The sequence below is a fragment of the Puma concolor genome, chromosome E1 (assembly GCF_028749965.1).
Source record: "Puma concolor isolate L17-30 chromosome E1, mPumCon1.1.hap2, whole genome shotgun sequence".
NCBI classification, from domain to species: Eukaryota; Metazoa; Chordata; class Mammalia; order Carnivora; family Felidae; genus Puma; species Puma concolor.
In genome coordinates, this window is record NC_141680.1 from 50363017 (window position 1) to 50390437 (window position 27421).

Below are 27421 nucleotides of genomic sequence, written 5' to 3' on the forward strand. Positions count from 1 at the left end.
CTGCTGTTTGGTTCAGGTAGCAGTGACTAAAAAACATTTGCCTTCGAATGTTTTTGATACGGCCTTATTATTACTGGTTAAGTTCTGAATTAGACAAGATAAGGCAGGTGTTTTTGTTTGTTTGTTTTTGAGCCACTCTTCCTGGGACTACCAGACAGGTCACAACAAATAATTACAGTTCTTTGAGAACGGGGCCTGTTCTGCTCCCTCTGGTGCTGGTGCTGGTGCTGGAAATGCAGGATCCTGTCTTCACTGAGCCACCGAGCCCTAGTTGGGACTAGATAGAGTAAGTTAAAATACTGCAGAGCTCACTATCCTTGCTGAATTTTCCCTCTTTTTCTTGATGAAATGCTCCCCTGGTTGCTGTAGGCGTTAGTCTCCTGAATTTCAAGAAACTTGATGGTGACAGTTTTTGGCAGTATTTTCATTGCGTTTATGGAGCGATGGACTCCACTGTCTTTACTGACACCTCTTGTGATGTTTTTGATTTAAGCTGCCACATGAGTTCATAACATGTGGACAGACCAGTGTGCCGAAGGTTTTACCAGCTTCTGTGAAGAGTTATACTTTACTAAATAGTTCCAAATAGTGATTCATGTCCTTTAAATATCCCTAGGTCTTGGAATTTAAATTCTTTGCACCTTCAAGCTCTTAATGTTTGACAGTACTTACTGTTAAGCTGTGTGTAAGTGCCCTCGATTGTCAGTGGGTCCTTAGAATGAAATTACTCTTGCAGAAACTTTTAGTCACCTTTATCTCGATGCACAAGATTCACTAATGATGACTGTCTTGCGACACGGAAAAAATACCTCGACAAGGAAAATCTTGTTTTTACCGCATTGCAGATTTGACATTTTCAGTGCATTGGGATAATAGTGTTTGTGCATTATGTGGTACAAAATGATTTTTATATGAATCATCTCATAGAATGAATAGTTTGTGTTTGCCATTTCTTTCCAGCCTTTTAAAATAGTTTCTTTAACATTAACAATACAGAAAAATGTCTTGTTTCCTTCCGTACTATGAATTCTTTTATTGTGAGAAACCTTGGTAGATTAATCTTACGTGAGGTGAAAACATCTAGGTGTTAGCTTAACAGTTAACGTGAACAGAGATGGTTTTTCATATTGTTTCATTAGTATTTTCTTTTTTTATAATTTTGGTTTCCTTTTGACAAATGAAGTACACCGTCAGCATGGAAAATGTAGCAGTTAGAGAAATTATTTCTAATTTCACGATACCAAGATAGCTACTGCAACACTTGGCTCTTCATAGCGTTCATAGAGATGAACGTGTGGTTTTATAGCATTCTTAAATAGGAACATTTGGTTGATTACTTGTTGGGAAAACTTGAAACCGTTCCCCGCCCACCCCCCCACCCCCCCGGCCCCGAATTGCTGTGCTCAGTTATATCACCCCATCAAACCTTTCTTTCCACCAGTCACAGCGCCTAAATGGGATCTTGATCCTATTCTGTAACATTTTTTGCTACTTAACATGTTCAGAGTATTCTCATTTAGCTGTTTAAGGCGTAAGTCCATGGGTTTTCCTTACCCTACCATAAATGTAGCAGAAGCCCTGGCCCTCAGCTGCTGGGATGAGGCCGGGGCACTGTGGTCTGGCCTAAATGGGATCTTGATCCTATTCTGTAACATTTTTTGCTACTTAACATGTTCAGAGTATTCTCATTTAGCTGTTTAAGGCGTAAGTCCATGGGTTTTCCTTACCCTACCATAAATGTAGCAGAAGCCCTGGCCCTCAGCTGCTGGGATGAGGCCGGGGCACTGTGGTCTGGCCGTGGTGCCAGCACCCTCCTTCCTCTTCTAGTTCTTTTTGATGACGGGGCAAGGAGGGGAGCTGATGGCACAGGTGCCATCCTTGCCCTGGGCCACATTACGGACCGTTCCTGATTGGAAATAGATCGACCAGTTGCTCCAGTTGGATTTTAAATTTCAGGGTAAGCTTGGGATTATGATGTAATTTTTCTCTAAGTATTTAGCCAGTTGTCTTCATACTCACTAAATTATTGTATTATCACCATACAGAATAGTAGCTTTCTTACGAAAATGCCAAATTCTTTACAGCAGCACTGTCTCATACTTGCATTCCAAAGACTGCTGCGGGAGTGGGGAGCCAGGAAGCGTGAAGAGAAACAGTAGAAGTTAATTCTTGGCCTCAGAGCTTCCGAGGGCTCAGTTTCTGGTAATTTTGGCATGATTCGCAATTTTTCACGGGTAATTTTTTCTGTATGAGATTTTCCACTTTGTATGACAACTTTATAATTTAACTTCTGAGTGAGATGCCGTTCTTTGGTGTAAACTTGGATCTGTTTCCAGACTTTCTATTTTTCTCCTCCTCTGTCTGTATAGTTCCTGTACCAGAATTGCACTGTTTTAATTTTTGAGGCCTTTGTAGTATTCTAATTTGATAGTATAAAGTCTTCCTTACTGCTTTTTTTCTCCTTGTAGAGGTCGAGGGAAAAAGTCATTGGGTTTCTCTACTATATAAGTTTAGAATACCTTTGTGAACTCTTCCCCCTCTCACACCGTCCCCCACTCCCAAAGAAAAGCCTTTCTTGTTTGTTTTTTTTCAATTACATCAAACATATACCTTAAATTGGGAGAAACTTTGTCTTTACCAATATATTAAACCTCTCATTTAGGAACTGGTACGATCTTTCATTGGTGCAAATATTTTAATTCTCCCCCTCCCCACCCCCGCCTCTCTCCCTCCCTTCCTTTTTTATTGTCTGAATGTCCCTCTGTAAAATTCTGTAGCAGCTTTATTACTGGTTAAATTTCCTCTTACGTTGATTTTTCCCTTGTTTTTTTCTGTTATGAATGGGGCCTTCTTTTCCCATTATATTTTCCAGTTATTTTATCTCGAGAGACAAATCCTCATTCTTCTGAAGTGGGCATAGTTTCACCACGTTAAAAACGTTACCATAGAGCCAGCAATTCTGACACTAGTTAGTACAGAACAAAGCCTTTGCCATTTAAGATGTATTTCATCGTAAAACAGTTTGATTGAAAGTGCTTATGAGTAATACACGGCAAATTCTTTTTTAAAAGCTCCCCTGGAAAAGCCTCAGAATTTGAAGCTGCACGTTCTTGTGTCGCAGCGGTGGTGTTGTGGCGATGGCCTTCCAGGGGGAGTGGGTGCCCGTAAGTCACTCATCTTGAGGGGCTTTCAGCAAAGCAGCACTTGCTGACGGCATCTTAGAGATGCCTCTGTGGTGAATCTGCTTTGAAATAGGTCTTACGTGTTGGTTTTTGAACAAAGACACTTTGGACTCATCTGTTAGTTTTCGTTTTTCCCTTCAAAGAACTCTAGTTTTGAAGTTAGTTGGTAGTTTTGATTTGAGTCTTGTCTAATTACCCCACACCCCCAAGTTCCCTTCTTGGATGCAAAGTATTGTACGAGTGTAACTTGAAGAGTGTATTCTTGGCTGCTTGACATGTTCTGCCTGTCCTACTTTAGAAGAGGGTGAGGATAGCTTGTGACTTACGTTGTAGAGCCAGGTGGTCTTCGCAGAGGGATGGTTGATGTATGGTATGTAATAAACCATCTGATGCACATAACGGAGATCGTGATCAACAGATTAATAAATTGCACCTCCGTTCATGCTCCAAGTGTCAAAGCTAATCATTTAAATGAGGTGTTCTATTTTAATGAAAATTTCTGGCACCATAGTTAATGAGACTTGGAATTTCTAGTAGAGCATTTAGCTCTTCCTTAGTGATTAGATTTGATAGTATAATTATAAATAGAGCCCTAATTAACTTAGTTTCTGACCTTTCCCCCAGTTACTTATTTATACGTATACATGTAAAATGGCTTGGTAACCTCATACATCAGAGGTATACTTTATAAGACAATGGTAATGGTAAGCAGATGATGAATTTTTTACTTACACTGACAACCCATCTTTAACAAATACAAATTTATATATGAACTTAGTGAATTAGTTTTTCCTGAAATGGCTTTTGAAATTTTAGTATTCTATTTTGATATTTAGAAAGACAGCCCTTGGTTTCTTGGAAAATGAGCGTATGTTTAGCAACATAATGAATATTTTTAAACACACAAACATGCGTGGAGTCGATACTGAACCTAGAAGTAAGGGTCTCTCACAGAGTAAAATGAGCTGTTAAGCAATAAATAATGAAACGATTTGAGACCCGGGGACTCCAAAATGAAACTGGAGAGTCAAACACTGATGGGCTGCTGTCTAAAAGTAAAGGGACAATCTGATTGGCAGGAGACAGATGTGGAAGGAATAGTCTCTTCGTGAAAGAAAGTGAGAACTGTGTAAAATAACAGGAAACAAAACATGGTCAGGAAACAAGGGAAGAAAAGTATAGTTGATACTTTTAAACAGCTTAGGGGTCCATAGTGCTGAAGTATAGGTAGAAACACAAAAGGCATTCTCTGTTGGAAATAGCTTTCTTTTGCACAGAGGGATCTTCTGAAATTTATTACCTTCTGAAATTTATAGTTGCAGGCCCTTGTCTTTCAGTGTAAATTTCATAGAAATTTCCCTCTGTGGGAAGAAAAATCTGAAATTTTAAACTCATTGTCTGAAACGCATTTTATTGTAGTCAGTTAGCATGCTGTATAGGTTTTGAATTTAGATGACTTAAATAGGTTTGTATCATATTTGAATTATTTTAGCCAATACAGCACATTGTTGATGATTGTTAAAGTTGTTAATGGATTATATTTGGATATTTTATTTTATTTTTTATTTATTTTTTTTAGCATTAACTTAAAATTTTTTTACTACTTTATTGAAATTAATATTTAAATTGTACAATATATTGGTTTTGGTCCTGGAAGATATCCATGAAAACATAACCATTATCTACACACTGGACATTTCTACTACCCCCATATATTTCTCTGTATTGCTATTCGCACTTTCCCTCTACTCCCTTCCCATATTTGGATATTTTAATAAAACAGAGTTTAAATATATTCTCATTGACAAAGACTTTGATTTATTGAAGCCTCTTTTAAAAAACCGAGAACTTTGGAGGTAGTCGAGGCCTTGAAGATCATTTATTCTCACTCCTCCTTTTTAAAGGAGCCTGAGGCACCAAGATGTTGAGAGACTTGCAGCTTAAACACAGTTTTACTAATCAAAGTGGAGCTGAGACTCCGGACTCCCAGCCCTACGCTGTTTCACACTGCTCAGCTCTTTATGCCTCAAGTAAGGTTTCTTCCTGCAAACCAAGAAGTGATGGCAGTTGACGTGAAGTAGATATGGGGGTGGAGATTGGGGGAAACCAAATTATATTCCTGGGACCAAAGAGGTCTTCGGATGTATAAAGTTTTCCTTTCTGGCGGGGAGGCTGGGGGGTTGATGGTTTTAGAATTCATTTTAGAATTCTTCATTCTTAAAAGCTGTCTAGTTCCAGCTGCTAAATGTTCGACTGTTCAAATGATTAATTTAGAGATCTCAGATACCAGAAAATTAACTATAAGGAATGTACTTCATTTCTCAATGTTCTTTAAAAATAAAACAAAGATTCTCTGGCACTACCTGTGTTTTAAAGCTGGGGAATTTATTTAATTATGATAATTATGATTCTTCAGAGAGAATGCAAATAGTTAGGAGCTTGAGGGCAAACTTCCGTGTACTATTTCTTTCCTACCCAAACTGACGTTTTCTCATTGTAAGAGGCTTTGTGGTCTCTAATGGAGCTGGGCTGTTTCACATTCAAGAAGAGTAAACGAGAGCCAGATAGATTCAGGGTAGCTCAAAATGTCACAGCAGTGAATCTGACATTTCTCTCTTAGATATAATACTGCATTCATTCTAGTATCTCCTCTATTACCTTGTGTTTGGATGTGGGAAAATAATATTGCTCGGTGGGAAAAATACTATTTGCAAATTGCAAGTGCCCCTGCCTATGAGCTGCTTCAAATGGTATTTTTCTTTATTTAGAACTAAATTGATTTTAATACACTGTGCTACAAAGTCACATTCATTTCAGTATACCCTTCTTTTAAGAAAAACAATAACAAAACCCAGAAATAAATGTACCACGGTTTTGGAAATTAAGGCCAATTCTTATTTACGTATCATTATGATTGAATCTTTTGAACCTAATGTGACGTTAAAGTCATCTTTAAAGTTCTGCCTAAGATCGTGCATTTTATTTTAAAAATAATTGAAATGAGATAAAATATTGTTTCTTATTTCCACTAGCCACATTTCATTTGGACAGCGAAGGTACAGAACATCTCCATCATCACAGAAAGATCTTTGAGGTAGCATTTCTCTAGAGAAAGACTCCTACCCTTTAGCTCTTTGAAATTGTCTTACATTATTTCTTTGATTCTGTTCTACCATCTCTCTTCTGTGTTTCTCTCTTCCTAAAGCTTTTGTTGATAAGTTGTTAGACCTCCTGGACTCTCCAAATCTTTTTTGGTCCTGTCAGATTTTGATATCTTTGTGTATTTTCCTACTTTCTGAAAGATTTTTTTTTAAATTTTGCCTACAAACCCTTCTGTTGCATTTTAGATTTGAGGCCACAAATACTTAATTTCCAAGAGTTCTTTATTCTCAAATTTTTCCTTTTTCATAACTGATTATTTTTATTTTTATAAATGTAACACACCCTTCCCCCCCCCCCCCAAGGAAACCAGTTGAGGGTTTGATCTAATAGGTTTAGTATTTCTGTAGGAACTAAAACAATGTTTTAAATTTTTAAAAATATTTTTAAAACATCATTGTTACCCCCCCTTCCTGTTTGTTTACCTGTGACCAACTTTTATGGTGGAGATTCTTTTTAAATGCCTAGTAACCTTCAGTTATCTGTCTCACTAAAAAGCAACTGGGGAGTTTTGTATGTATCCCAGGACTTACTGCCTGGCAGGCTTTTTCCCTGGGGACCTTTTAATGCTTGAATTCCTCTGGTTGTTGGGGGGAATACAGGGAGAGACCAGCTGTTCCCAGCATAGACTTTCATTTAACCCCCCAATTTTATCGCTTCACTTGCCATTGTGGCTGGTGTTGCTGAGGCTTGAGCCTCAGGGCTCAGTCTGCAGGGCTGATTGGTTCCCATCTTAGTTGGTCCTGCAACTCCGTCCTTCTTCCACAGACACCATTCCTCCATTGAGTCTCTCCATATATTCCAGAAATGTGTCCTTTATTGATGACCAGTCATCAGTCTTGATTGTTGTAGATCTTTTACATTCATTTATTATTATTATTTCTGAGGGGTCTCGGGCCAGTTTCCACCACTAACTGGACATCATGCCTTTTAAAAAAAAATACTGTTTTGTAAGTTATCAAGTACTTTTCTATAGCTTACATCACACGAACCCATAGACATTGTTGCAAACTACAGCGTATCCCTCACATTTTTCCCGGCTTGCTAATATTGATTGTTTTCTTCCTTTAAATGTTTATTTATTTATTTTGAGAGAGAGCATGTGTACCCAGGTAAGGGGGGGAGGGGAGAGAGAGAATATGAGAGAGAATCCCAAGCAGGCTCCGCACCGCCAGCACAGAGCCCAAACTCACGAGCTGTGAGATCATGACCTGAGCCGAAACCAAGAGTCCCATGCTGAACCGACTGAGCCACCCAGGCGTCCCAATATTGATTGTTTTCAGGAATACTGAAACAGGGATACTCCTCCCCTCCCTCTTTTCCAGTTTCTTTCTTTCTGGGTTACTCTGTACCTCTCTATGAAACTAATAGCACATTGCTTTAAACAAAAGATGATAACCTTATGAGGAGCTAATTTGAAGTAAGTAGTGCCTAAGTAAGAGTGCGAAGTCCAGAATTTCTTCCTCAAATCTTGGGAAAATTAAATAGAAAATACGGTATTCAACTTTCAACATTTTAATTCTTTTGTTAAATATTTATTGGCTATCAAAGACCCTGAATTTGTAGTTTAAAAACCTACCAAAGAAGAATTCTTCAGGCCCAGATAGCTTACTATTTGAATTCCTCCAAACACGTTAAAGAAGAAATACCACCAATTTACACAGTCTTCTCCAGAGAATGGAAGAGAAGGAAATACTTATATATGGCCAGCATTACTTTGATACCAGAACTAGACAAATCCAGTACATATAGGGAAGAGCTACAGATATATACATATATACAAACATACAAATATATATATATGTAACTTAAATTTTTTTTATTTTTGAGAGAGACAGACAGACCGAGCACAAGCAGGAGAGGAGCAGAGAGAGAGGGAGACACAGAATCCAAAGCAGGCTCCAGGCTCTGAGCTGTCAGCACAGAGCCCTATGTGGGGCTTGAACCCATGACCCACAAGATCTTGACCTGGGCTGAAGTCACTGAAGTCAGACACTCAACAGACTGAGCCACCCAGGCATCACTATAGACTTATATTTGTGAACACTGATGCAGATATCCTCAACGAAACTGAAGTGTATTGAATTCAGTATATAAAAAAGAATAATACAGGGGAGCCTGGGTGGCCCAGTCCGTTAAACATCTGACTTCGGCTTAGGTCATGATATAGTGGTCTGTGAGTTTAAGCCCCGCGTTGGGCTCTGTGCTGACAGCACAGAGCCTGGAGCCTGCTTCAAATTCTGTGTCTCCCCCTCTGACCCTCCCCCGCTTGCACTCTGTATCTCTCTCTTTCTCAAAAATAAACATTAAAAAAAATTTTTTTAATAAAAAAATAAAAATAAAATAAAAAAGAATAATACAGTATGACCATTTCAGGGCTTATTCCCAGAATGCAAAACTGGTTCAGTATTTGAAAATAAATAAGTATAATCCACCATACTGTGTAAAGCGAAAAATCACATGATTATATCAAGAGATACACGCCCCCCCCCCCCCCCCCCAAACCAGAAAGCCACATACATTTGATGTCCGTGATGCATAAAAGCTCTTAGCAAACTGGAAATTGAAGGGAAATTCCTCAACCTGTTAAAGAGCACCTGTAAAAATCCCACAGCTACCATCATATTTAATGGCAGAGATGAATGCTTTCTTTTTAAAACTAGGAGCAAGAGGGGTGCCTGGGTAGCTCAGTTGGTTAAGCATCTGACTTCGGCTCAGGTCGTGATCTCATGGTTGGTGAGTTTGGGCCCCCCGTCGGGCTCTGTGCTGACAGCTCAGAGCCTGGAGCTTGCTTCGGATCCTGTGTCCCTGTGTCCTCTCTCTTTGCCCCTCCCCTGGTCATGCTGTGTCTCTCTTTCAAAAATAAATAAACATCTAAATAAATAAATAAATAAATAAATAAATAAATAAATAAATAAAACTAGGAACAAGGTAAAATGTTTGCTCTCAACACTCCTATTTAACATTGTACCGGAAATCTTAACCAAAGTAGTAAGGCAAGAAAAAGAAATAAAAGACAAAGGGATTAGAAAGGAAGAAATAAAACTGTCCCTGTTTAAAGATGACATGATTGTCAATGTAGGAAAACCCAAGGAATCTATCCAGAAAACAAACCAACAAAAATCCTGTGACTAACGTGAATATAGCAAGGTTACAGGATATACAGCCAACCACTCACAAATCGATGTCATTTCTGTATATTAGCAATGTATAATTGGGAACCAAAATGTACAAGCCAATACCATTTACAAATAGCCCAAAGAAAAATGAAATAGGTTTAAAGCTAACAAAACGTGTACAGGATTCGTATGCTGAAAACTGCAGAACCGCTAAAATGTAATTTGTTTGGTATATAAGCCATTTATTTTCAGTTGTCATCAAGATTTCTCTGCCTTTACTCAAATTCCTTTCAGGACAGATCCAAAGAAGCAAATCATATTTTCGTACATTACCTTCATCCATGTTGTATGAAATAGATGTACCAGTAGGCTTTTTAAAAATAATTTTAAGTTTTTGTTCTTTCTCTGACATCAAGGATCAATCATATTCATGATGTGATTTGAAATTGAATTTCATATTCCATCTGCACATTCATCTTTGTCAATAGCTGCTTAGGAACCATTATAAATATGTTACCCAGTATTGCACAACTCCTGCTCTGCATGTCAACTGTGTGATTGTTTTTCGAATTTCAGTCGAAAGATACAAATGATACACGTCTTTTAAAAACCTTAATTGAATATTGCCTCCTTTCATATCACCCTTTCTGTTGGTTTGTGATTTTTAGTTTTCCTCATTTTATTTTAAGATTTTTAAAGTTTATTTATTTTGAGAGAAAGAGAGCCAGCACAGTGGGGGAGGGGCAGAGAGAGAGAATCCCAAGCAGGCTTCACCCTGTCAGCGGGGAGCCCGATACGGGGTTCGAACTCAAGAACCGCAAGCTCAAGACCTGAGCTGAAATCAAGAGTCAGACGCTTAACCGACCGAGCCACCTAGGCACCCCTTGTGGTCTATGTGTCTATTCATTGTAAAAAGGTATTGTTTATACTACCAGTGCACGTATGTTTATTATTTAATGAAAAAAGGCTTATAAAGTTAATGCCTGAAGTTCATATGAATATCCTTAATGTTGTGTATCCCCAGGGAATTTATTATAACCTGTTCTTTCTGAGCCCGTAACAGATGTTAGTTGTTTTTACTTTCATATTCACACGTAAATACTTTAGAATGTGATTTCCCACACATTGTGGCTCTGTTTACTAAACACTCAAGGCATGGTAACACAAAGAAACACTTCATTTTGATTCTAGGAGCTGATGATCTTTGTAACAAACCTTGACAAAAAAGACATACTGCACACGCTGTTGTGATCAATCATGATCAATGAATGATCAATCATTCAGGGATTGCCTAGCCTTAGGGAACATAAAGCAGTTTAGAAAGGTTGGTTATTCTACTCAGCATCGTAATTTAATGACCTAGACCAAGAAATTTCAAATGTGCTGATTAAACTCACAGTTGACAGGATGGCTAATATTCTAGAAAACCAGAATCAAATTCAGAATGATCATTGATACAAGTTGCATGCATTCATTCATTCATTCATAAATATTTGTTTAATTTTGAGAGAGAAAGAAAGAGCACACAGGAGGAGCAGAAAGAGAGGGAGACAGAGAATCCCAGGCCAACTCCATGCTGTCAGCTGGGGCATGAGACCATGACCTGAGCCAAAATCAAGAGTTGGACACTTAACTAAGCCCCCCCAGGTGCCCCTGAAAAAATTGCTTTTAAGGCAGAGCAAAATTGAAGGTGAATTTCAATATTATACTTACAGACAGAAGAACAATAAAAATATATGAAAAGAATTAACTAGATGGATCTCTTTCCTTTCTATTCAGTAGCTAAAACTTTGGAAATGAAGAAATGACTTGGGTGCTCATTGTTTAATAGTGAGAAAATTGCTCTCCTCCCGTCCTTTCCTACCCTTCTGAATAATGGCAGCCAGTCCAGACCCCTTCCCTCCCTTGCTTTATATTCTAGTGGTTCATCTAGGAAGACTTTCTCCTCACAGTGCCTATACCCAGTTTCCTGCGTTTAACTGGCCCGACAATATCTGTTTGTGCTTATATTCCCAACAAACAAACTGCTATTACTGTGCTAATTCATCTCTTTCTCTTCTTTGTAATCTAATTTTCAGTTCCTGATTTCCAGTTATTGCTAACAGTAATGGTAAAAGAAAGATTCAGGGGCGCCTGGGTGGCTCAGTCGGTTGAGCGTCCGACTTCATTCAGCTCAGGTCAGGATCTCACGGTCTGTGAGTTTGAGCCCTGCATCGGGCTCTGTGCTGACAGCTCGGAGCCTGGAGTCTGCTTCGGATTCTGTGTCTCCCTCTCTCTCTGCCCTTCCCCTGTTCATGCTCTGTCTCTCTCTCTGTCAAAAATAAACAAACATAAAAAAAATAAAAAATAAAAGATTCCTCAGAAGCATAATGATCACAAACTTAATAATAAATTATTACTATTGAGAAGGAGGGGGAGGGGGCAATAAAAAGTCCATCTCATTCTGTCATTTAAGATCTATGTGGAATCTTATCTTTATAAGTTACATTAAAGCACTTGTATGACAGCAAGCCCTTCCTGTGTGCCAGGAACAGTTCTCAATACTGTACATGCTGAACTCATTTAATTCTTAACCGCAATCCTGAGAGGCAGGTCCTGTGGGTAACGAAGCCATGTTTACAGACAAAGCTCCCAAGAGTTAAGGTCAATTGCCCAAGCGATGCCTGGCTGGTAAATGCAGCCTGAGGTCTAACCCAGATAGTCTGGCTCTAGGCTGAGGCTGCATACCTAAAACTGCCACTCATACAGCCTTGCCACCAGAATGGAGATTGAATATCGGTCACAGCGGTCGGAGGGCGTGGGGAACAGTCAACAGTCTTGAAATGGCTGGCAGTGGGTCTTGTTGAGAGGGTTAAAGGGATCTGGGTTGTGTGGTTCAGGGAGGAGAAAATACCAGCAGTAAGTTAATTGGGTTTCAAACCTATAAAGGATTGCTTTGAAGAAAGTAATGTTCTGTGTCCATTGAAGACTGTGTTGAAAGGACACACATGCAGTGAGCCAGATCAGGAGTACTTCACGTTGGGCTTGAGGAGTCCTGTCTTGCCATTAAGTCTGAGGAATAATAAATCGGGAGGCTAAATCTAGAATGGGTTGCCATTCAAGGTGGCCGTGGTTTAATTGACTGTGACTGTAATTTCCCCCATTTAATATTGAGTAGATACGTTTCTTCATTCTTAATCTAATGTTCCCTAAGACAGTAATAGAGTTTTAGAACTGAGGACAGGTAGTTCAGCTCCGTATTTTACAGACCAGAAATTATTATTATTTTAATTTTTTAAAATAGGTATTTATTTGGGGCAGGGGAGAGGCAGAGAGACACAGACAGAATCAGAAGCAGGCTCCAGGCTCTGAGCGGTTAGCACCGAGCCTGACGTGGGGCTTGAACCCACGAACCATGAGATCATGACTCGAGCCAAAGTCAGATGCTTACCCGACTGAGTCACCCAGGTGCCCCCAGAACCAGAAATTAGATGTGTGTTATCATAGGACTACCTGCTAAGGGCCCGAACTGAGTTTTAAACCCAGGTCTCCTGAGCACTGTGTCCAGAGTGCAGGCTGCTTTTTGGGGCAGGGTGGTGGGGAGGGGTGATAGTGACAGAAGAGAGTACTTTGAGAACTGCTGTTTCATACAGTGGGATTGCTGTGTACTGAAGGGGGAGGCGGTGTAAGTTCCACTAATTCATGAACTCTCCTTTTTCTTTGTGTAGTATGAACCCAGAGGACCTGGTCGGCCCTTGTACCAAAGAAGAATCTCATCTAGCTCAGTCCAGCCTTGTTCTGAAGAAGTAAGCACTCCTCAAGACAGTCTTGCTCAGTATAAAGAGCTTCAGGACCATAGTAGCCAATCTTCTTTCAACTTTTCATCCCCGGAGTCCTGGGTAAACACCACCTCATCTACCCCCTATCAGAACATTCCGTGTAATGGACCCAGCAGGACAGCTCAACCCAGAGAGTTGATAGGTAAGACAGAATTGGTGCGTTGTTAAAACTGCAGTTTTTGACTGCTTGGCTCCTGGATATTTATGGAGTTTTTCTTCTTCTTCCCGCGCCCCGTCCCCCCCCCCATTTATATTATTATCTTTGAATCATATTTAATGCTCAAAGTTCGTAGTTGTGTCTCAGGCCATACAGTGTTGTCCATATTTATGGTCTGAAAGGGAAGTAGATCTGTCTCTGGGGAGCTCATCGATTGGATCATTTTTACCTGTGCGCATGAATGAAAGAAGTAATGGAATTTGAATTTCTCAATTTAATTCTAATTCTAATTTAATCTAAATTCTAAATTTAAATTTCTAAATAGAATCACCTTTGCTTGGGAAAAGTTTGTTTTCTGGATTTTGTTTTTTGTTTGTTTGTTTGTTTGTTTTCTCCCCAGGATTAGGGGCGGGAGTTGGTTGGGTCAACATCAGTTTCCAAGGATTTATTGTCAGTAAAGTCATTGACAGTTTGCTATACAATAGAGTTTGGCCACGAGAGAAACCAATAAAGTCCAGCAGGTTGAGATTTAGAAATCCTGTGTTATTTCCTTATATTCTAATGAACTGAGAAATCTAAAGCTTCAAGAGGAAAAAAAAAAAGGCATAGAATGGCATTGGAATGGACAAGGCTCTTATGTTGTTGGGTAGGAAGTCTAAAGTCTTTAGCCTTGAATGCAGATAAATGCACTTTTATCCTTTATCTGTTCCCTCTTTTTTAAAAGATATTAAATGTACGGAAACAAATGATACTGTTTGAGTTCTCTAACCTGTAGCCTTCTCTTTGTAGGCTGTAGACATTGATCTTTGTGAATAAGCCTGTGATCTTTGTTGGGTGAATTTCTGCCCTGGTAGCCTTAATCTTTGTATTGGGATTTAATTTTGTTCATTCTTAGCATGTGAATCTATTGTTTCTGCAACTGGCCCATTTTTGAGTATGTACCATACAAACATATTTTTAGAACAATAGACTTGGTAGGACAAAAGCACTAAAAAGATTTTGGTTTTGTCTCCTGGAAAGACACATTGTGATTTTAATTGTTAAGACATTCATTAATACCTGCCGTGTATTAATTGAGAAACATCTCATTTACAAAATCAGTAATAAGGAATTTTTTTTGAAGTTTTATTTATTTATTTTGAGAGTGAAAGTGTGTACGCATGTGCACAAGTGGGGGGGAGGAGAGCCAGAGAGAGGGAGAGAGTCCCAAGTAGGCTCCATGCTGGATCCCATGAACCACAAGATCCTGACCTGAGCTAAGATGAAGTCTGATGTTTAACTGACCGAGTCACCCAGGTGGCCCTTGTTACTTTTTGGTTGTTTTGTTATAACTTCGTTGTCTTTATTTATTAAAAACGTTTTTTTGAACGTTTACTTACTTTTGAGAGAGAGAGACTGACAGAGCGTGAGCAGAGGAGGGGCTGAGAGAGAGGGAGACACAGAATCGGAAGCAGGCTCCAGGCTCGGAGCTGTCAGCACAGGGCCCGATGTGGGGCTCAGACCCATGAACCCTGAGATCATGACCTGAGCTGAGTCAGATGCTCAACCAACTGAGCCACCCAGGCGCCCCTATTATAACTTACTTTAAAGACAACATCCTTTCTCTCTCTCTCTCTCTCTCTCTCTCTCTCTTTCTTTTTTTTTCCACCTAAATTTTAGGATAACGGCCAAAATCAATGAAAACCTGACTTGAGCTGATAAGGTAGAAAGTTCCTAAATAACTGTCCAAAGTGCATGTCATTTTATGGTATCTTTTCCACAAATATACAATTACTATTTTGTCATTACTGGTAGACAAATTGTAGTATTCTTTTGTTGAAAGTAACAGTTAAAGTATTAAAAAATGAGCTCAAGACCACAAGTCTTCTGAAGCACAACTATCAGTATTCATTTATTGATTCATTTTTAGAGGAGTGCAGCCATTGCCTGTCGTGGGTCAAAAGGGGAATAATTACCACGTGGGAAATTTTTTTCTGAAGTTTGAGACTTGAGACTTCTTGAAGAAAACTGTTCATGTCATTTTGATTAGGAATTTAAAAGTGGTCATTGTGTCCGATATGGCCATATTTTCTCAATTTTCATCCCGAGAGCAAAGAACCACGTCTTTGACCTTCTTGAACATTGGATTTCCCATTTTGTCACTGATCGCACTTCCAAGTTCTCAGTGAATGCCTGCTGACTAAGGAGATAATGAAAATAGGTCTTGTGCCCATGAGGTTGTGGGTGGTCCAGTCACATGGCTCAGCCTTTACACCTGGTGATGTCAACCGGGCCGCCGGATAGGCTTCACTTCTCCCAACATACGGATGTGTTTGAGTTCTTTTCACTTATCTTGGGGACCGTACGTAGTACTCTATCAGACATTCCCTATTAACGTACAGATGAAAATTTAAGATGAGATAGACAACATTGAATAACATCACTGGTTGTCAGATTAGTAATAGTTTTAAAGAATAGTTTCTCTTATCTGGAATATATGTGGTAAGTCATATTAATAAAAATCTTGAACTCATGGTTAAATAAGAATGTAGGCATTAAGTTAGAACTGTTTTGTATGGATTATTTAGTTGAAAATATTTAATTGTTGTCCTGAAAATGAGAACATGGTTAAATAATAAACTTAGTAAAGTAAGTAAAAATAGTAAGTTCTTGAACAATCAATAAGATGTTTATTTTATGTATTGTGTTAGACAGTACAGTCTGCTGTTATATTGAAATATTTGGTGAGGTTTTTATTTTTTTATGTTGTAAGTTTTTATTTAAATTCTAGGTAGTTAACATATAGTGTAATGTACATTTCAGGAGTAGAATTTAATGATTCATCATGGTATGTTTGTTAAACTAGTGCTTTTAAAAGCATTTTTTCCCCCACAAAAATCAATGACATTTAGATGGAGAAGTGGGAAATGTTCTAGAAAGATGTTAGGTAGTTTAAACTAATTTTGAAGAATTTTATGAATTTTTAAAGGTTTTTTTGTTTTGTTTTGTTTTGTGTTTTCAGTTTAGTTATTCATTTTGAGAGAGACAGAGACAGCACGAGCAGGGGAGGAGCAGAGAGAGAGGAGACAGAATCCCAAGCAGGCTCCACAGTGGTTACTTTGGGGCACTTGGGTGGCTTAGTTGGTTAAGCATCTGACTCTCGATTTCAGCTCAGGTCACGATCTCACAGTTTTGTGGGTTCCAGCCCCATGTCAGGCTCTGTGCTGACAGCATGAAACCTGCTTGGGATTCTGTCTCTCCCTCTCTCTCTGTCTCTCCCCTGCTCACACATGCTTGCTTGGTCTCTCTCACTCACTCACTCTCTCTCTCTCTCTCAAAATAAATACACATTTAAAAATAAAAAATAAAAATGAGAGGTTACTTAAATAAGTTATGAAGTATCTGTGTTATATGATGTGGTTAGGAAAAAACACCAACTTAAGGCTTATCTCTGGTATAACTGACTTCTTTTCCTCTTTGGCCTTTTCTGTAACTTTCAAATTATCCTCAGTGAATGTGTATTATGATTATAATCCAGTACAATGTCAGTGAGGGAGAACAGAATTTACCGCCCCCAAACATGCTCTTTGGCATAAAGATTATTTCAGGATGATTATTTTCAAGAAACTACAGACACAGAAGCTCTGAAAACTGGGTGAAAGTTACCCTTTGGTAAGAGACATTTTACATTTACAAGGGAGGTCTCTCTTTGTAAGAATGTCTCCCTCTCTGCACCAGGAAGAGGATCGTTCTAAATTTCTAGAAACTATCGATGGAGAAAACAATTTACCCTTAAGTTAACTTACCCTGCATAACAACCTTGTTCACTGTGCTTTTCCTGGTATCCTCACGTAACTGCCTCACACACCCAAGATCTTTTGTCTTTAGCTGGACATGTCATTTTAGTTGCTGGTTTGGGCCATTTCAGGGAGTTATTCGGTTTTCCTGGATCTCCCTCATGTATATAGAAGGTATACATGTTTATTAAACATTTGTTTGTTTTTCTCCTGTTCAGCTGTCTTACTGTAGGGACTGTCTCAGACAAGAACCTAGAAGAGTAGAGGGAAAATTATTTAAACATTTAAAGGATTGGAAAAAGCAGTGTTTGAGAGTAAGTCATGGTTTAGTGGACAATAAAATTAGGAAGAGTGGGGTCAAATTTTATTTTATTTTTTTAATGTTTATTTACTTTTTGAGAGACTGAGCACAAGCAGGGCAGGGGCAGAGAGAGAGGGAGACACAGAATCCGAAGCAGGTTCCAGGCTCTGAGCTGTCAGCACAGAGCCCGACGCGGGGCTCGAACCCACAGACCGCGAGATCCTGACCTGAGCCGAAGTCAGACGCTCAACCGACTAAGCCACCCAGGCGCCATTATTGTTTTTTTAAATTTACATCCAAGTTGTTAGCATAAAGTGTAATAATGATTTCAGGAATAGAATTTAGTGATTCATCATCACTCACATATAACACCTAATGCTCATCCCAACAAGTGTCCTCCTTAATGCCCCTTGCCCATTTGGCCCATCCCCCCACCCACAACCCCTCCAGCAACTCTCAGTTTGTTCTCTGTATTTAAGAGTCTCTTATGGTTTATCCCCCTCCCTGTTTTTATATTATTTTTGTTTCCCTTCCTTTATGTTCATCTGTTTTGTATCTTAAATTCCACATATGAGTGAAGTCATATGATACTTACCTTTCTCTGACTGACTTATTTCACTTAGCATAATATACTCCAGTTCCATCCACGTTGTTGCAGATGGCAAGATTCCATTCTTTTTGATTGCCAAGTAATACTCCATTGTAGAAATACCACATCTTCTTTATCCATTCATCAGTCAGTGGACATTTGGGCTCTTTCCATAATTTGGCTATTGCCGATAGGGCTGCTATAAACATCAGAGTACATGTCCCCCTTTGAAAAAGCACTCTTGTATCCCTTGGATTAATACCTAGTAGTTTTAGTTGCTGGGTCACAGGGTAGTTCTGTTTGAGCGGGGTCAAGTTTTAAAGGATGTTAAAAATTAGATTACATATAGGAAATGTGAAGTAAAATTTATAGTTGTTTCTCCCGTACCTTACCCTGTGTTTATTTATATATTACAAGAAAAGAGAGCATTTTTAAGAAATGGAATCGAGTGTTACTATTACCTAGGTTAAAAATAAAAGGTATTTTGACCAGGAGTCAGCATATACAGCTCCTTTTTATTTAAGAAAGAACGTGTAAGTTCCCATATTCAAAGTTGAGCAGTTAACATATTAAATATCAAGGTGTACCATTATAAAATTAGTTTTGCGAAGCAAATCTTCAGGTTTGACCTTCCGTTTTTATACGTTAGCTATTCCAGTTTACGTAGTCAGTTCTTTTGCAAGCATTGATAAGATTCAGAAGTTTGATTCGATGTGTTGTGACTTCAACGTTCTGTGGCAGAACTTGACTGTCCCCAGGGCTGTACCGTCACGGAGCTCCTGGGGACGAGAGCCAGTTGTGACACGTCGAGCTAACGAGATGCGTCAGCATTGCCAGGCGTGCCCTTAAAGCCGTGTCGCTCTTCTCCGCTTCTAGTTCCACCACCCAAGACCGTCAAACCCCCTGAGGATCAGCTGAAGTCCGAGAGCCTCGAGGTGTCCAGTTCCTTCAACTATAATGTGCTGCAGCATCTCGGCCAGTTCCCCCCACTCATGCCCAACAAGCAGATCGCGGAGTCGGCCAGCAGCAGTAGCCAGCAGAGCTCGGGGGGCAGCAAGCCCGCCATGTCCTACGCCAGCGCTTTGCGGGCCCCTCCCAAGCCCAGGCCCCAGCCTGAGCAGGCCAAGAAGAGTAGCGACCCTCTGTCTCTGTTCCAGGAACTCAGCCTGGGGAGCTCATCAGGCAGCAATGGCTTTTACTCCTATTTTAAATAATCACTTTTTTTCCCCCTCCAGGGCGAATGTTTTGATTTTTGTTTATATCAATAGAATTAAGATAGTTGGACTTCCTCTATAGATGCACAGTTCCCTTTGTTTTAATATTAAATATGTTCTCACTTAATTGCTTTGCTGCTAGACTTGCAACTAATTTTTTAAAAGTATATTCCATTATTTTGCATTTTTGACGTGTCTTTTGACAGCTTTTATGTAGAATAAAAAATATTTTTAAATTTGTGTATTGTTACATATGTTTGCATCAAGCTAGCAGCTAAGAGTTAATTGTGCAACTATAAAAAAGAAAAGAAAAAAAAACTTTGTCTAAAATGTATTTAAAAAGAAAAAAAATTGTAAGTAGCATTTACATTTATTCAATAATATTACCATATGCTGGGTTTCTGTACCAGAAATGGCCAGTTGATGTACAAATGTATGTTATTTTTGCTTAAATTCATTTAAAATTTTTTAAAATAAAGGGGCAGCATCTTCTAAATACTTTAAGTTTTATCAGTTTTTTTTTTTTTTGTGACAAGATGCTGCATTCTAAAACTTTTATAGTTTTAGACTCTGTATGATGTGCTGTTGTAATCTCCATCCACTGTAGGATAGAGTTAAAGGCATTCTTTGCAAATGTATCTTGTATGCCACTGTTTTTTGTAACATGAAAAAACATTGGCATAGTTAGTTATTTTTTGGACAAGCTGTACTTCAAGCTTGTTTTTAACGTTAATTTGATAGTGTGTGTGTGTGTGTGTTTTTTTTTTAAACAAATCATGAAGCTGAAAAATTTTTAGGATTGTTGGTGCTTAGTAGACTTGATAACTATTTTAAAAATGCGTGAATTTAGTAAAATCCTTTTTTTCTCACTATGCATGTGTAAATGTTTGTAATCTGGCTTTCTCCCCCCCTCTCCCCCCAGTGGTATAAAGAATTGTGCCGCTTTAAGGTTTTTTTTTTTTTTCCCCCTCCAGTAAAAATTTTGGTACCTTATTTGATGTTTACATTAAAATGTGACATTATTCATGGCAATTCAAATATTTTGCTAACTGTTTTGTTTGAGGAACATCATTAAAAAGAAAGCTGATATTTGTCCAACATGTATCAAAATTCATCGAAATCTGGGGCAAAAAACTACCCTTGTTTTTCATGTCTTTCGATTCTTATAATCCCACTGAACTTGTATAAAAATATAAAATTTAAATAGCCATCTTAAATATTCTACAGTCTAAAAATTGTTTTCAGTGAACTTTGGTAAAATCCAAAGCAAAACATTTACCCTCTTAAAACTTGTGGTCTTCTAACACCCTTGAAACAATGCATGTCCTTCTTGTTTTCCTGATTGGGTAGTCCTACTTTTTATACTTCAGAGAAATCTTGAAACTACAACATAACTTTTTTGTTGTTGTTCTTTTTGTTTTGTTTGGTTTTGGTTTTGTTTTTAAATAACGTAAGGTTCGGAAACATTGCTGATGAACCAGTGAATCCTGATGATCCATTCAAAAATAGTTTTTCTGGAGGACTGCTTTTGAATAGGCCATCCTGTATTCACAGTACAATTTTTGAAATGGGGTTGAAAAGTGGTGGCAGGGTTAAAGAAAACTCCTCACATCTCCTCTATGACTGGAGTTTTATTGCTGTTGGCCAGCTCCAACTCCCTGTAATCCTTAGACAATTTAGGAGAAGAGAACGCCTTTAGTTAGGGGTTAGTGAGCCTGCAGGAAAAGGAGAACACCTGTTTTCTTCAGCTCTTTCTGCTCAGAGTGGGTGCACATCATTTGTCTGCGGCTTCCGTTTATGGGCTGTGAGTCTCCATGGGAGGCAGTGGATGGAGACCTGTGGACTGTAGACGTATTAATGGTTAGTATAAATCACAGTTGGAAAACAGAGCCAGCAACTTACGGCACCACATTTTCTCTCTCTGATGTCAGACCGCCACCTTTAACTGTGTCACATTTTGCTCAACGTAACTTTAGTCACAAGAAGTTTTTGTATTTCGACTCAGTGACGAAACGCAAGATAGAGCCCAAATTAAAATCAGATCTTCCTGACGGGAGGATGTCTCTGAACAATAATTTTTTCATCCGTGATTCTCCCCCACAATGCAAGTCAGATAAATGTTTCAGAGCATTTTGATAATTACGAAGACAGAACTGGCATGTCAGGGCTTTGAGTTAATCCCTTGTCATGGAGTCATTGCCGAATTTTCTATTTTCCATACTTGAACCTTTAAAAAATATCAGTTTTAACTTATTTGTATTTATATTTAAAGAGGTCAGGTGCACACCCCACCACTTTATATAAATATACCGATGTTGGAAGCTTGGGATAAGGAAGCTGCTGAGTTGTCGTGACACCCCTGTTCTAAGAAGTTATTTCCAAAAAACTAAAAACAATAGCTACTTATTAGTTCCTTGCTCTGCTGTGTCCCAGTGTTCCTCCTTTCCTGATAGTTCTTAACAACCGGTCAAGTATTTGGATATTGTTTCCATCTACTGCCCTTGTAGATTCAGTTTTGAATGTGTCTTCTAACACATTTACTCTTCCTCAGTGTTACTTACTGCCATCTCTCCAGCTGAGCTTTGAATCTGTCATTTACGCGCGTGTAAAGTGTTGCAGTGATCCTGATTGAGTCTTACCGGGGGAATCCTTGTAAGTTTCTGTGGAAACGAGGCGTGGCTCATGCTGTCTGGGTATTCCTCGGGTAGTAGTTAGCAAATGCACACAAAGCAGACTGAGAAAACAGCTTAAGGGCTAGTTTCATCCTTAGTGTTCAGACTGAACTTTTTTTTTTTTGAAGAAACCTTGATGTTAGCTCTTGGATGATGCCAAGTATTACCAGCTTCCTTTTCTTCTAGTACTGATTTCTTTTAAGTGAAGTTAATTGTTCACATGATGTCTTTCTACTTCTTTGTTCTTTGTATCACTCTGAGGGGTTTCCTTTTTCTTGCCAGAACTTTTTTTTTTTTTTAATTCATCTCGCTTTTTAATTTCAGTGCTGCTTGAGATTTTCTTTTTTTTTTTTACCTTAAAGAAATTCTTTTGGCTGATAGAATTTGTAGAGTGTCTGTGCTGAAGTTTTTTTTTTTTTCTTTCCTGATCTAACAATGATTTTATTTAAGATTTGAAAAACCTCATGATTCAGTGTAATGTGGATATTTTCTGGTGTTGCTTTTAAAAGGGGCTTTGGTTGCCATTTTGGCACATGCTTTGCCAAACTGTTATAGCAGAGCTTTGTTTCTGATTAATCAGTAGTTAATTATTGACCATTTAAACTAACATGACCTTAATGTTCCTTTCCTCAGACAGATACGCTTTCTATCCAGGTCATTTTGTATATGCGAAATAACAAACTGCTTTGTGTGGTTTTTTTCATGAGAGATCCTAGAATAAGTTCAGGTTGAGTGTAAACATCAATTGGTCTTTTCAGTTCAAAGAATTGCAGAATAAGTAAAATACGCAGAATTCCCACTGAATAAGCATTATCTAATTGAACATAGCAATCTCCAAGACCTATTTGTAAAAATAGTTTCCTTGTGGATGGAGGCATTGAAATTGCTGAGAAAGCTAACTGAATTTCCTCACTTTGAGATAGGTAACATATAGTAGTATCTTGTTCTAGTGTAGTTACTTTACGTGTTTAATATTTTTCATGTATATACATCTCGAGAGCAACGAAACTATAAGCATATAAGAATGTATCTCTAGCTACTTTGGCTAGAGAGAGCCACCCATGCCTGAGATCCAGGGTGTGAACAAACAATTTCAAGATAAAAAGAAAATTAGATTGACTGAACTAGTTGTTTAAAAAGACACCTGTTATACTTGGATAATGTTTCATATTGGAGTTGTCCTTAAAAAGGTAATCCCAGAAAAAGTTTAAGAATACATGATTGAAACCTTAAATGTATTGATAGATACAGATTGCTGCCTTAAAGTGTTGTTTAGGCTACCATCCACTTCTTGTTTTCTTCTAGCCCCACAAAGGTAGTGATTTGTCCTTTATGATTTACCATGATTTATAATTATTTCTTGTGAGCCATCCCCCTAACATACGAAAACCCTTAATTTCTACCACCGCCATATGTGTCTTCCTAAATCTCAAAGTAAATGTGTTAATAGATCTGATTTTTCTCTCCCTTCTTTGCCACAATCGTTAGAAATAATGGATAATGTTCTACGATTTCTTGTTCAGAATATCACATAGTGATGTCGTCTTTTTATAAAGATACGGACCGCCATGAAAGAGTAAGTGACATGCTAGTCTTCAAAGTGCTCGTTATATTAGACGTCTCGAATTTCCCTTCTACTTGAAGTTGGATGTTTATTTGCTGAGATTTTATTGTAAAGCTGCTAACTTCACACTTACTACTTTCATACATCTGCTTAATTAGCAATTTCAAGACCATTGTTAAAAGGAGTGAATCTTACTAACGTTAAACATTCTTCTAAGACACATTCAGAAAATGTTACTACTTTAAACTAGAATACCAGACATTAAAAAGGAGACATTTTTAGTGTAACATTTAAAATTTTAGAAATGATGGGAAATATCTACTTTGGAATAAACTTTCAGGAAACAGTCACAGGAGTTTCTTAAATTTTTTTGAAGGGAGGTACCTGATAGAAGAATCTAGACTTAGTAATGTGAGCTGTGGTTAAATCCCAAACCCTGTTATACAGTAGTCTAAAGCTTCTAAAACTGAAGCATGAAGAAAACCCAGAGACATTCATATACGTATAGTTTCAGTAATCAGAGTATTAGACCAGACTTTATTTGCAATTTGTTCAACAGAGAGATTTTATTTTGATACAAATATTAAGCATAAAGCATAGTAAGTTTTATATAATTCTATGAGTTCATTAAACAATATTATGGAATTTGCATTATGTTCTTGGGGTGTCTTTTTAGCTATTTCTACACCTCATATAGGAGGCCTCTTCTGTATTTTATTTTGCGTACTAGCATGTGACTGCCTGCTTTAGAACTATGTCTAGGAGGGGAAATCAATATTACTTTTAAAAAAATGGGGTTTTTGAAATGAATTTTTTCATTACTACTTTTTTTGATGTTTGAGAAGTAAAAGGGGGTAGCAAGTTACATAGTTTCAACACAGAAGTCACCCAATAGCATCTGTTTAAATATCTATCCTATTTTAAGATTTTAGAAGTTTGAGCAGGGGAGAGCAGTGATTCTCAAACTTCAGCTGGCATCAGAATTACCTGGAGGTCTTGCTGGAATCCAGATCGCTGGACCCCACCCCAGAGCTTCTGATCCCAGGCTGAAGCCTGATGATTTGCATTTTCAACAAATCTTCAGGCGATGCTGCTGGTCCAAGAACCACACAGTTTGAGAGTCGCTGGTCTAGAGAAAGCCTGAAGGTCTTTCCAACCATGCATTTCTTTCCTCGATGTAAACAACCGATCACTTGAGACATTTTAATAATTCTGATGCCGTGAGTGGAACATTCATGGAGAAAGATTTCTAAGGAGAGAGGAGAGCCTCTGGAGTGGCTGTCACCACCTCCCCCCACCACTGCCGACCCCGCTAAAGGTCTGTGCATACTTGTCCACGTCAGGGTGCAGGCCCTCATTCATTTCTGGGGCGAGTTTGGTCTTGTGTACCCTGCAGCCTGGGCTTTGTTCTAGAAGCTGTGCATTTGTTTGGTGTGCTTAGACTTGTTCTTGATCGTACATGTGGAGATGAGAATTGTAAAAGGAAGCCATCAGAACGTCACAAGAGGCACCGAGTACAGGAGGCCCTGTCTTAGGATGGCAGTGACATGGAGCATGGGAAGCAATAGATAATCCCCAAATAATGTGTTCGTAGTTTTTATGGCTTTTTTGGTTGGGGGTGGGGGGATGAAGGTAAAGGGTTTGCGTTTCAAATTATGTGTTTCTCAGGTTAACAAAGTTATTTTGGATTCTCTGCCATGCCGGCAGGGGTTAGGGGAGCCTGAAGTGTTGTATATGGCAGAAAATTGATGATTGTTTCTGATTACTTTGCTACTTAAAAAAAAAAAATCCATATATGTTTGCAAAAACAGTCTAGGGGAATCTACCAGCTACACAGCATGAGTTATTCATAAACCATAGGTGCACATGTATGAACAAGTTGTTTTTGAGAAAGAAACTATGATACAATAAATCTGACAAGTCTTTTTAAAATTCATATATTACTGTCATTGTTGTTAATATTCCCCCTGGACTGCAGCTTGAGGGGTATCAGGCTCTGCCTCTGGTTTTTAGTTTGGCTTTGAATTAACTGAGATACTAGAAAGAGAAAAGATATTTTAAGGTAATTATAGAATGGCTTAGACGTAGAAGCGCACATGATAAGCCTCCCAGAGCGCACAGCTTTGGAATTCTTCAAACACAGTACTTCCTCCTTGAAAGGCTCGATTACCTTCAGTGGGGATTGTTTCTACGTTCAGCACAGGTTACTCTGTCCATTTCCAACTCACAGGGAGCTTCGGTTTATTTACATTTTGCTTTGCACGATGCCTGGTCTACAAAGACCTCTTTTTCTGTCTTTCAGTAGGTCAGAGGGCTCTTGTGTCCAGGTTGAAGTCCCAATGTGTGGGCTCCACCTGAACATGTTTCTCAGTCCCCGCCCCCCCCCCCCCCCCCCCCGCCACCATATGGAGGAAGGTCTTGGATTTCCATATATCCAGACCATGCCTGCTTCCTGTCAATCCGTGTATATGACATTGTACTGTATTCGCTTTCTGTGCCAGTCATCTGACCTGATTCTTTGGAACCCATGAAGGTACTGGTTATATGTAGTAGTTGTATCCTAGGTAAAGATGGTGATTAAAATACCTCTCCTCTAAATTATAAAGGTAATGGGTTTTGCATTTTATTAAATGGGTCCTGTTATTAGTGACAGGTGGTTGTTTTTTTTTTTTTTTTTTTTTTTTTTAATGCTTCACAAATACAGTTCTTGTTCAGCTAACTTCATACAATCAATTACTTAGCAAATTCATACCGGGTCTTACTTCGTCAGGTCTTCCAGAAGGGAGGCTAAATATGAGATGGTCTGTTTCCACCTCTTCCAAGGACCAGTTGTGCAACCGTCGAATAATCATAATTTCTGGAAAAATTATAACAATTATTTTTTTTTCTTCGCAGTTAACTATACCTCACATCTGAGAGGTTCTAATACTTAAAGAGTTTATCCTTAAAAGTAAAAATGACTTTGTACCATAAAATAACCCCAAACCCACTCTCTAGGGTCTTTACTTTCTTCTTCTTTCTTTCTTTCTTTTTTTTTTTTTTTTTTTCCCAATCGTTTTCTTTTCTAACCAGGTTTTGGAATTACTTTAGCTACTTTGGTTCCTTAGAACAAGTTTTCCATTTGGGGGCGGGGGGGGGGGGGGGGTTACAGTTCTTACATTGTGATCATTGTCTCAGTGAAGTTCTTTTGTCTTAAAAGATTCATGGTAACAAAATGTATTTTACTGCTACAACTAAAATGTATTTATAATAAAATGCCTTTTTAATAATTTGGAGATTTGTTTATTACGTGTGAATTGCACTTCTCTGCTTCCTTTCACTTTTATGATCAAAGGTCTGACTGCAGTTAGGCGCAGCACTCTGCCTTTATCTACGATACTAATCAGTGAAACTAGCCCAGAGTAACAACTCAGTGTTAATTTGTAAAATTCAAACTAGTTTCTGGAAATTTGCAACTTCACTTAAATCTCTGAACCCCAGCAGTAGCAAAGGCCTAAAGGCTTAAGGTGTTACCTGCAAGGGATCGGCGAGAAAACGTGCCCTTCTCGAGTTGCAGGTCAACACGGACCTAAGTAATCGGGAAAAAATCACCAAAGTCACTTGTTAATGCTGGGTTTGTGCAGCCCAGAATTTATTTCGGAACTCGTAAACCTAATTTATGTCAGTACACTGTGTGGGTATAATAACACACCCCACAGTGGTGTGACAGGCATTAATTCAACCCACCCCCAACCCCAAAATGCTGGCTGTGCAGAAAATTGCCCTGAGTCAGGGTCTTAGTTTTGTTGGGGAAATAATTCTTTGCATTTGCCATGATGTGATTTTGAGAAGCGTTAGCAGGTCCCAGAACGTTTTGTGTGCCCTGGCTAT

At 38.6% G+C, this 27421-nt stretch overlaps 1 protein-coding gene across 6 annotated transcripts in view; it reads left to right on the plus strand.

Annotated features, from left to right (window-relative positions):
* HELZ (helicase with zinc finger) overlaps nt 1-26820 on the plus strand; it is a 162774-nt gene extending 135954 nt beyond the window's left edge. For all 6 annotated transcript variants that reach the window (XM_086687797.1, XM_086687802.1, XM_086687801.1 and 3 more), the window contains 2 exons: nt 13168-13420; nt 18978-26820. In XM_086687797.1, coding sequence (XP_086543923.1) covers nt 13168-13420; nt 18978-19315 — 591 coding nt within the window. In that variant the 3' untranslated portion in view covers nt 19316-26820. The remainder of the gene's footprint in view (nt 1-13167; nt 13421-18977) is intronic.
* Nucleotides 26821-27421: the final 601 nt, after the last annotated feature.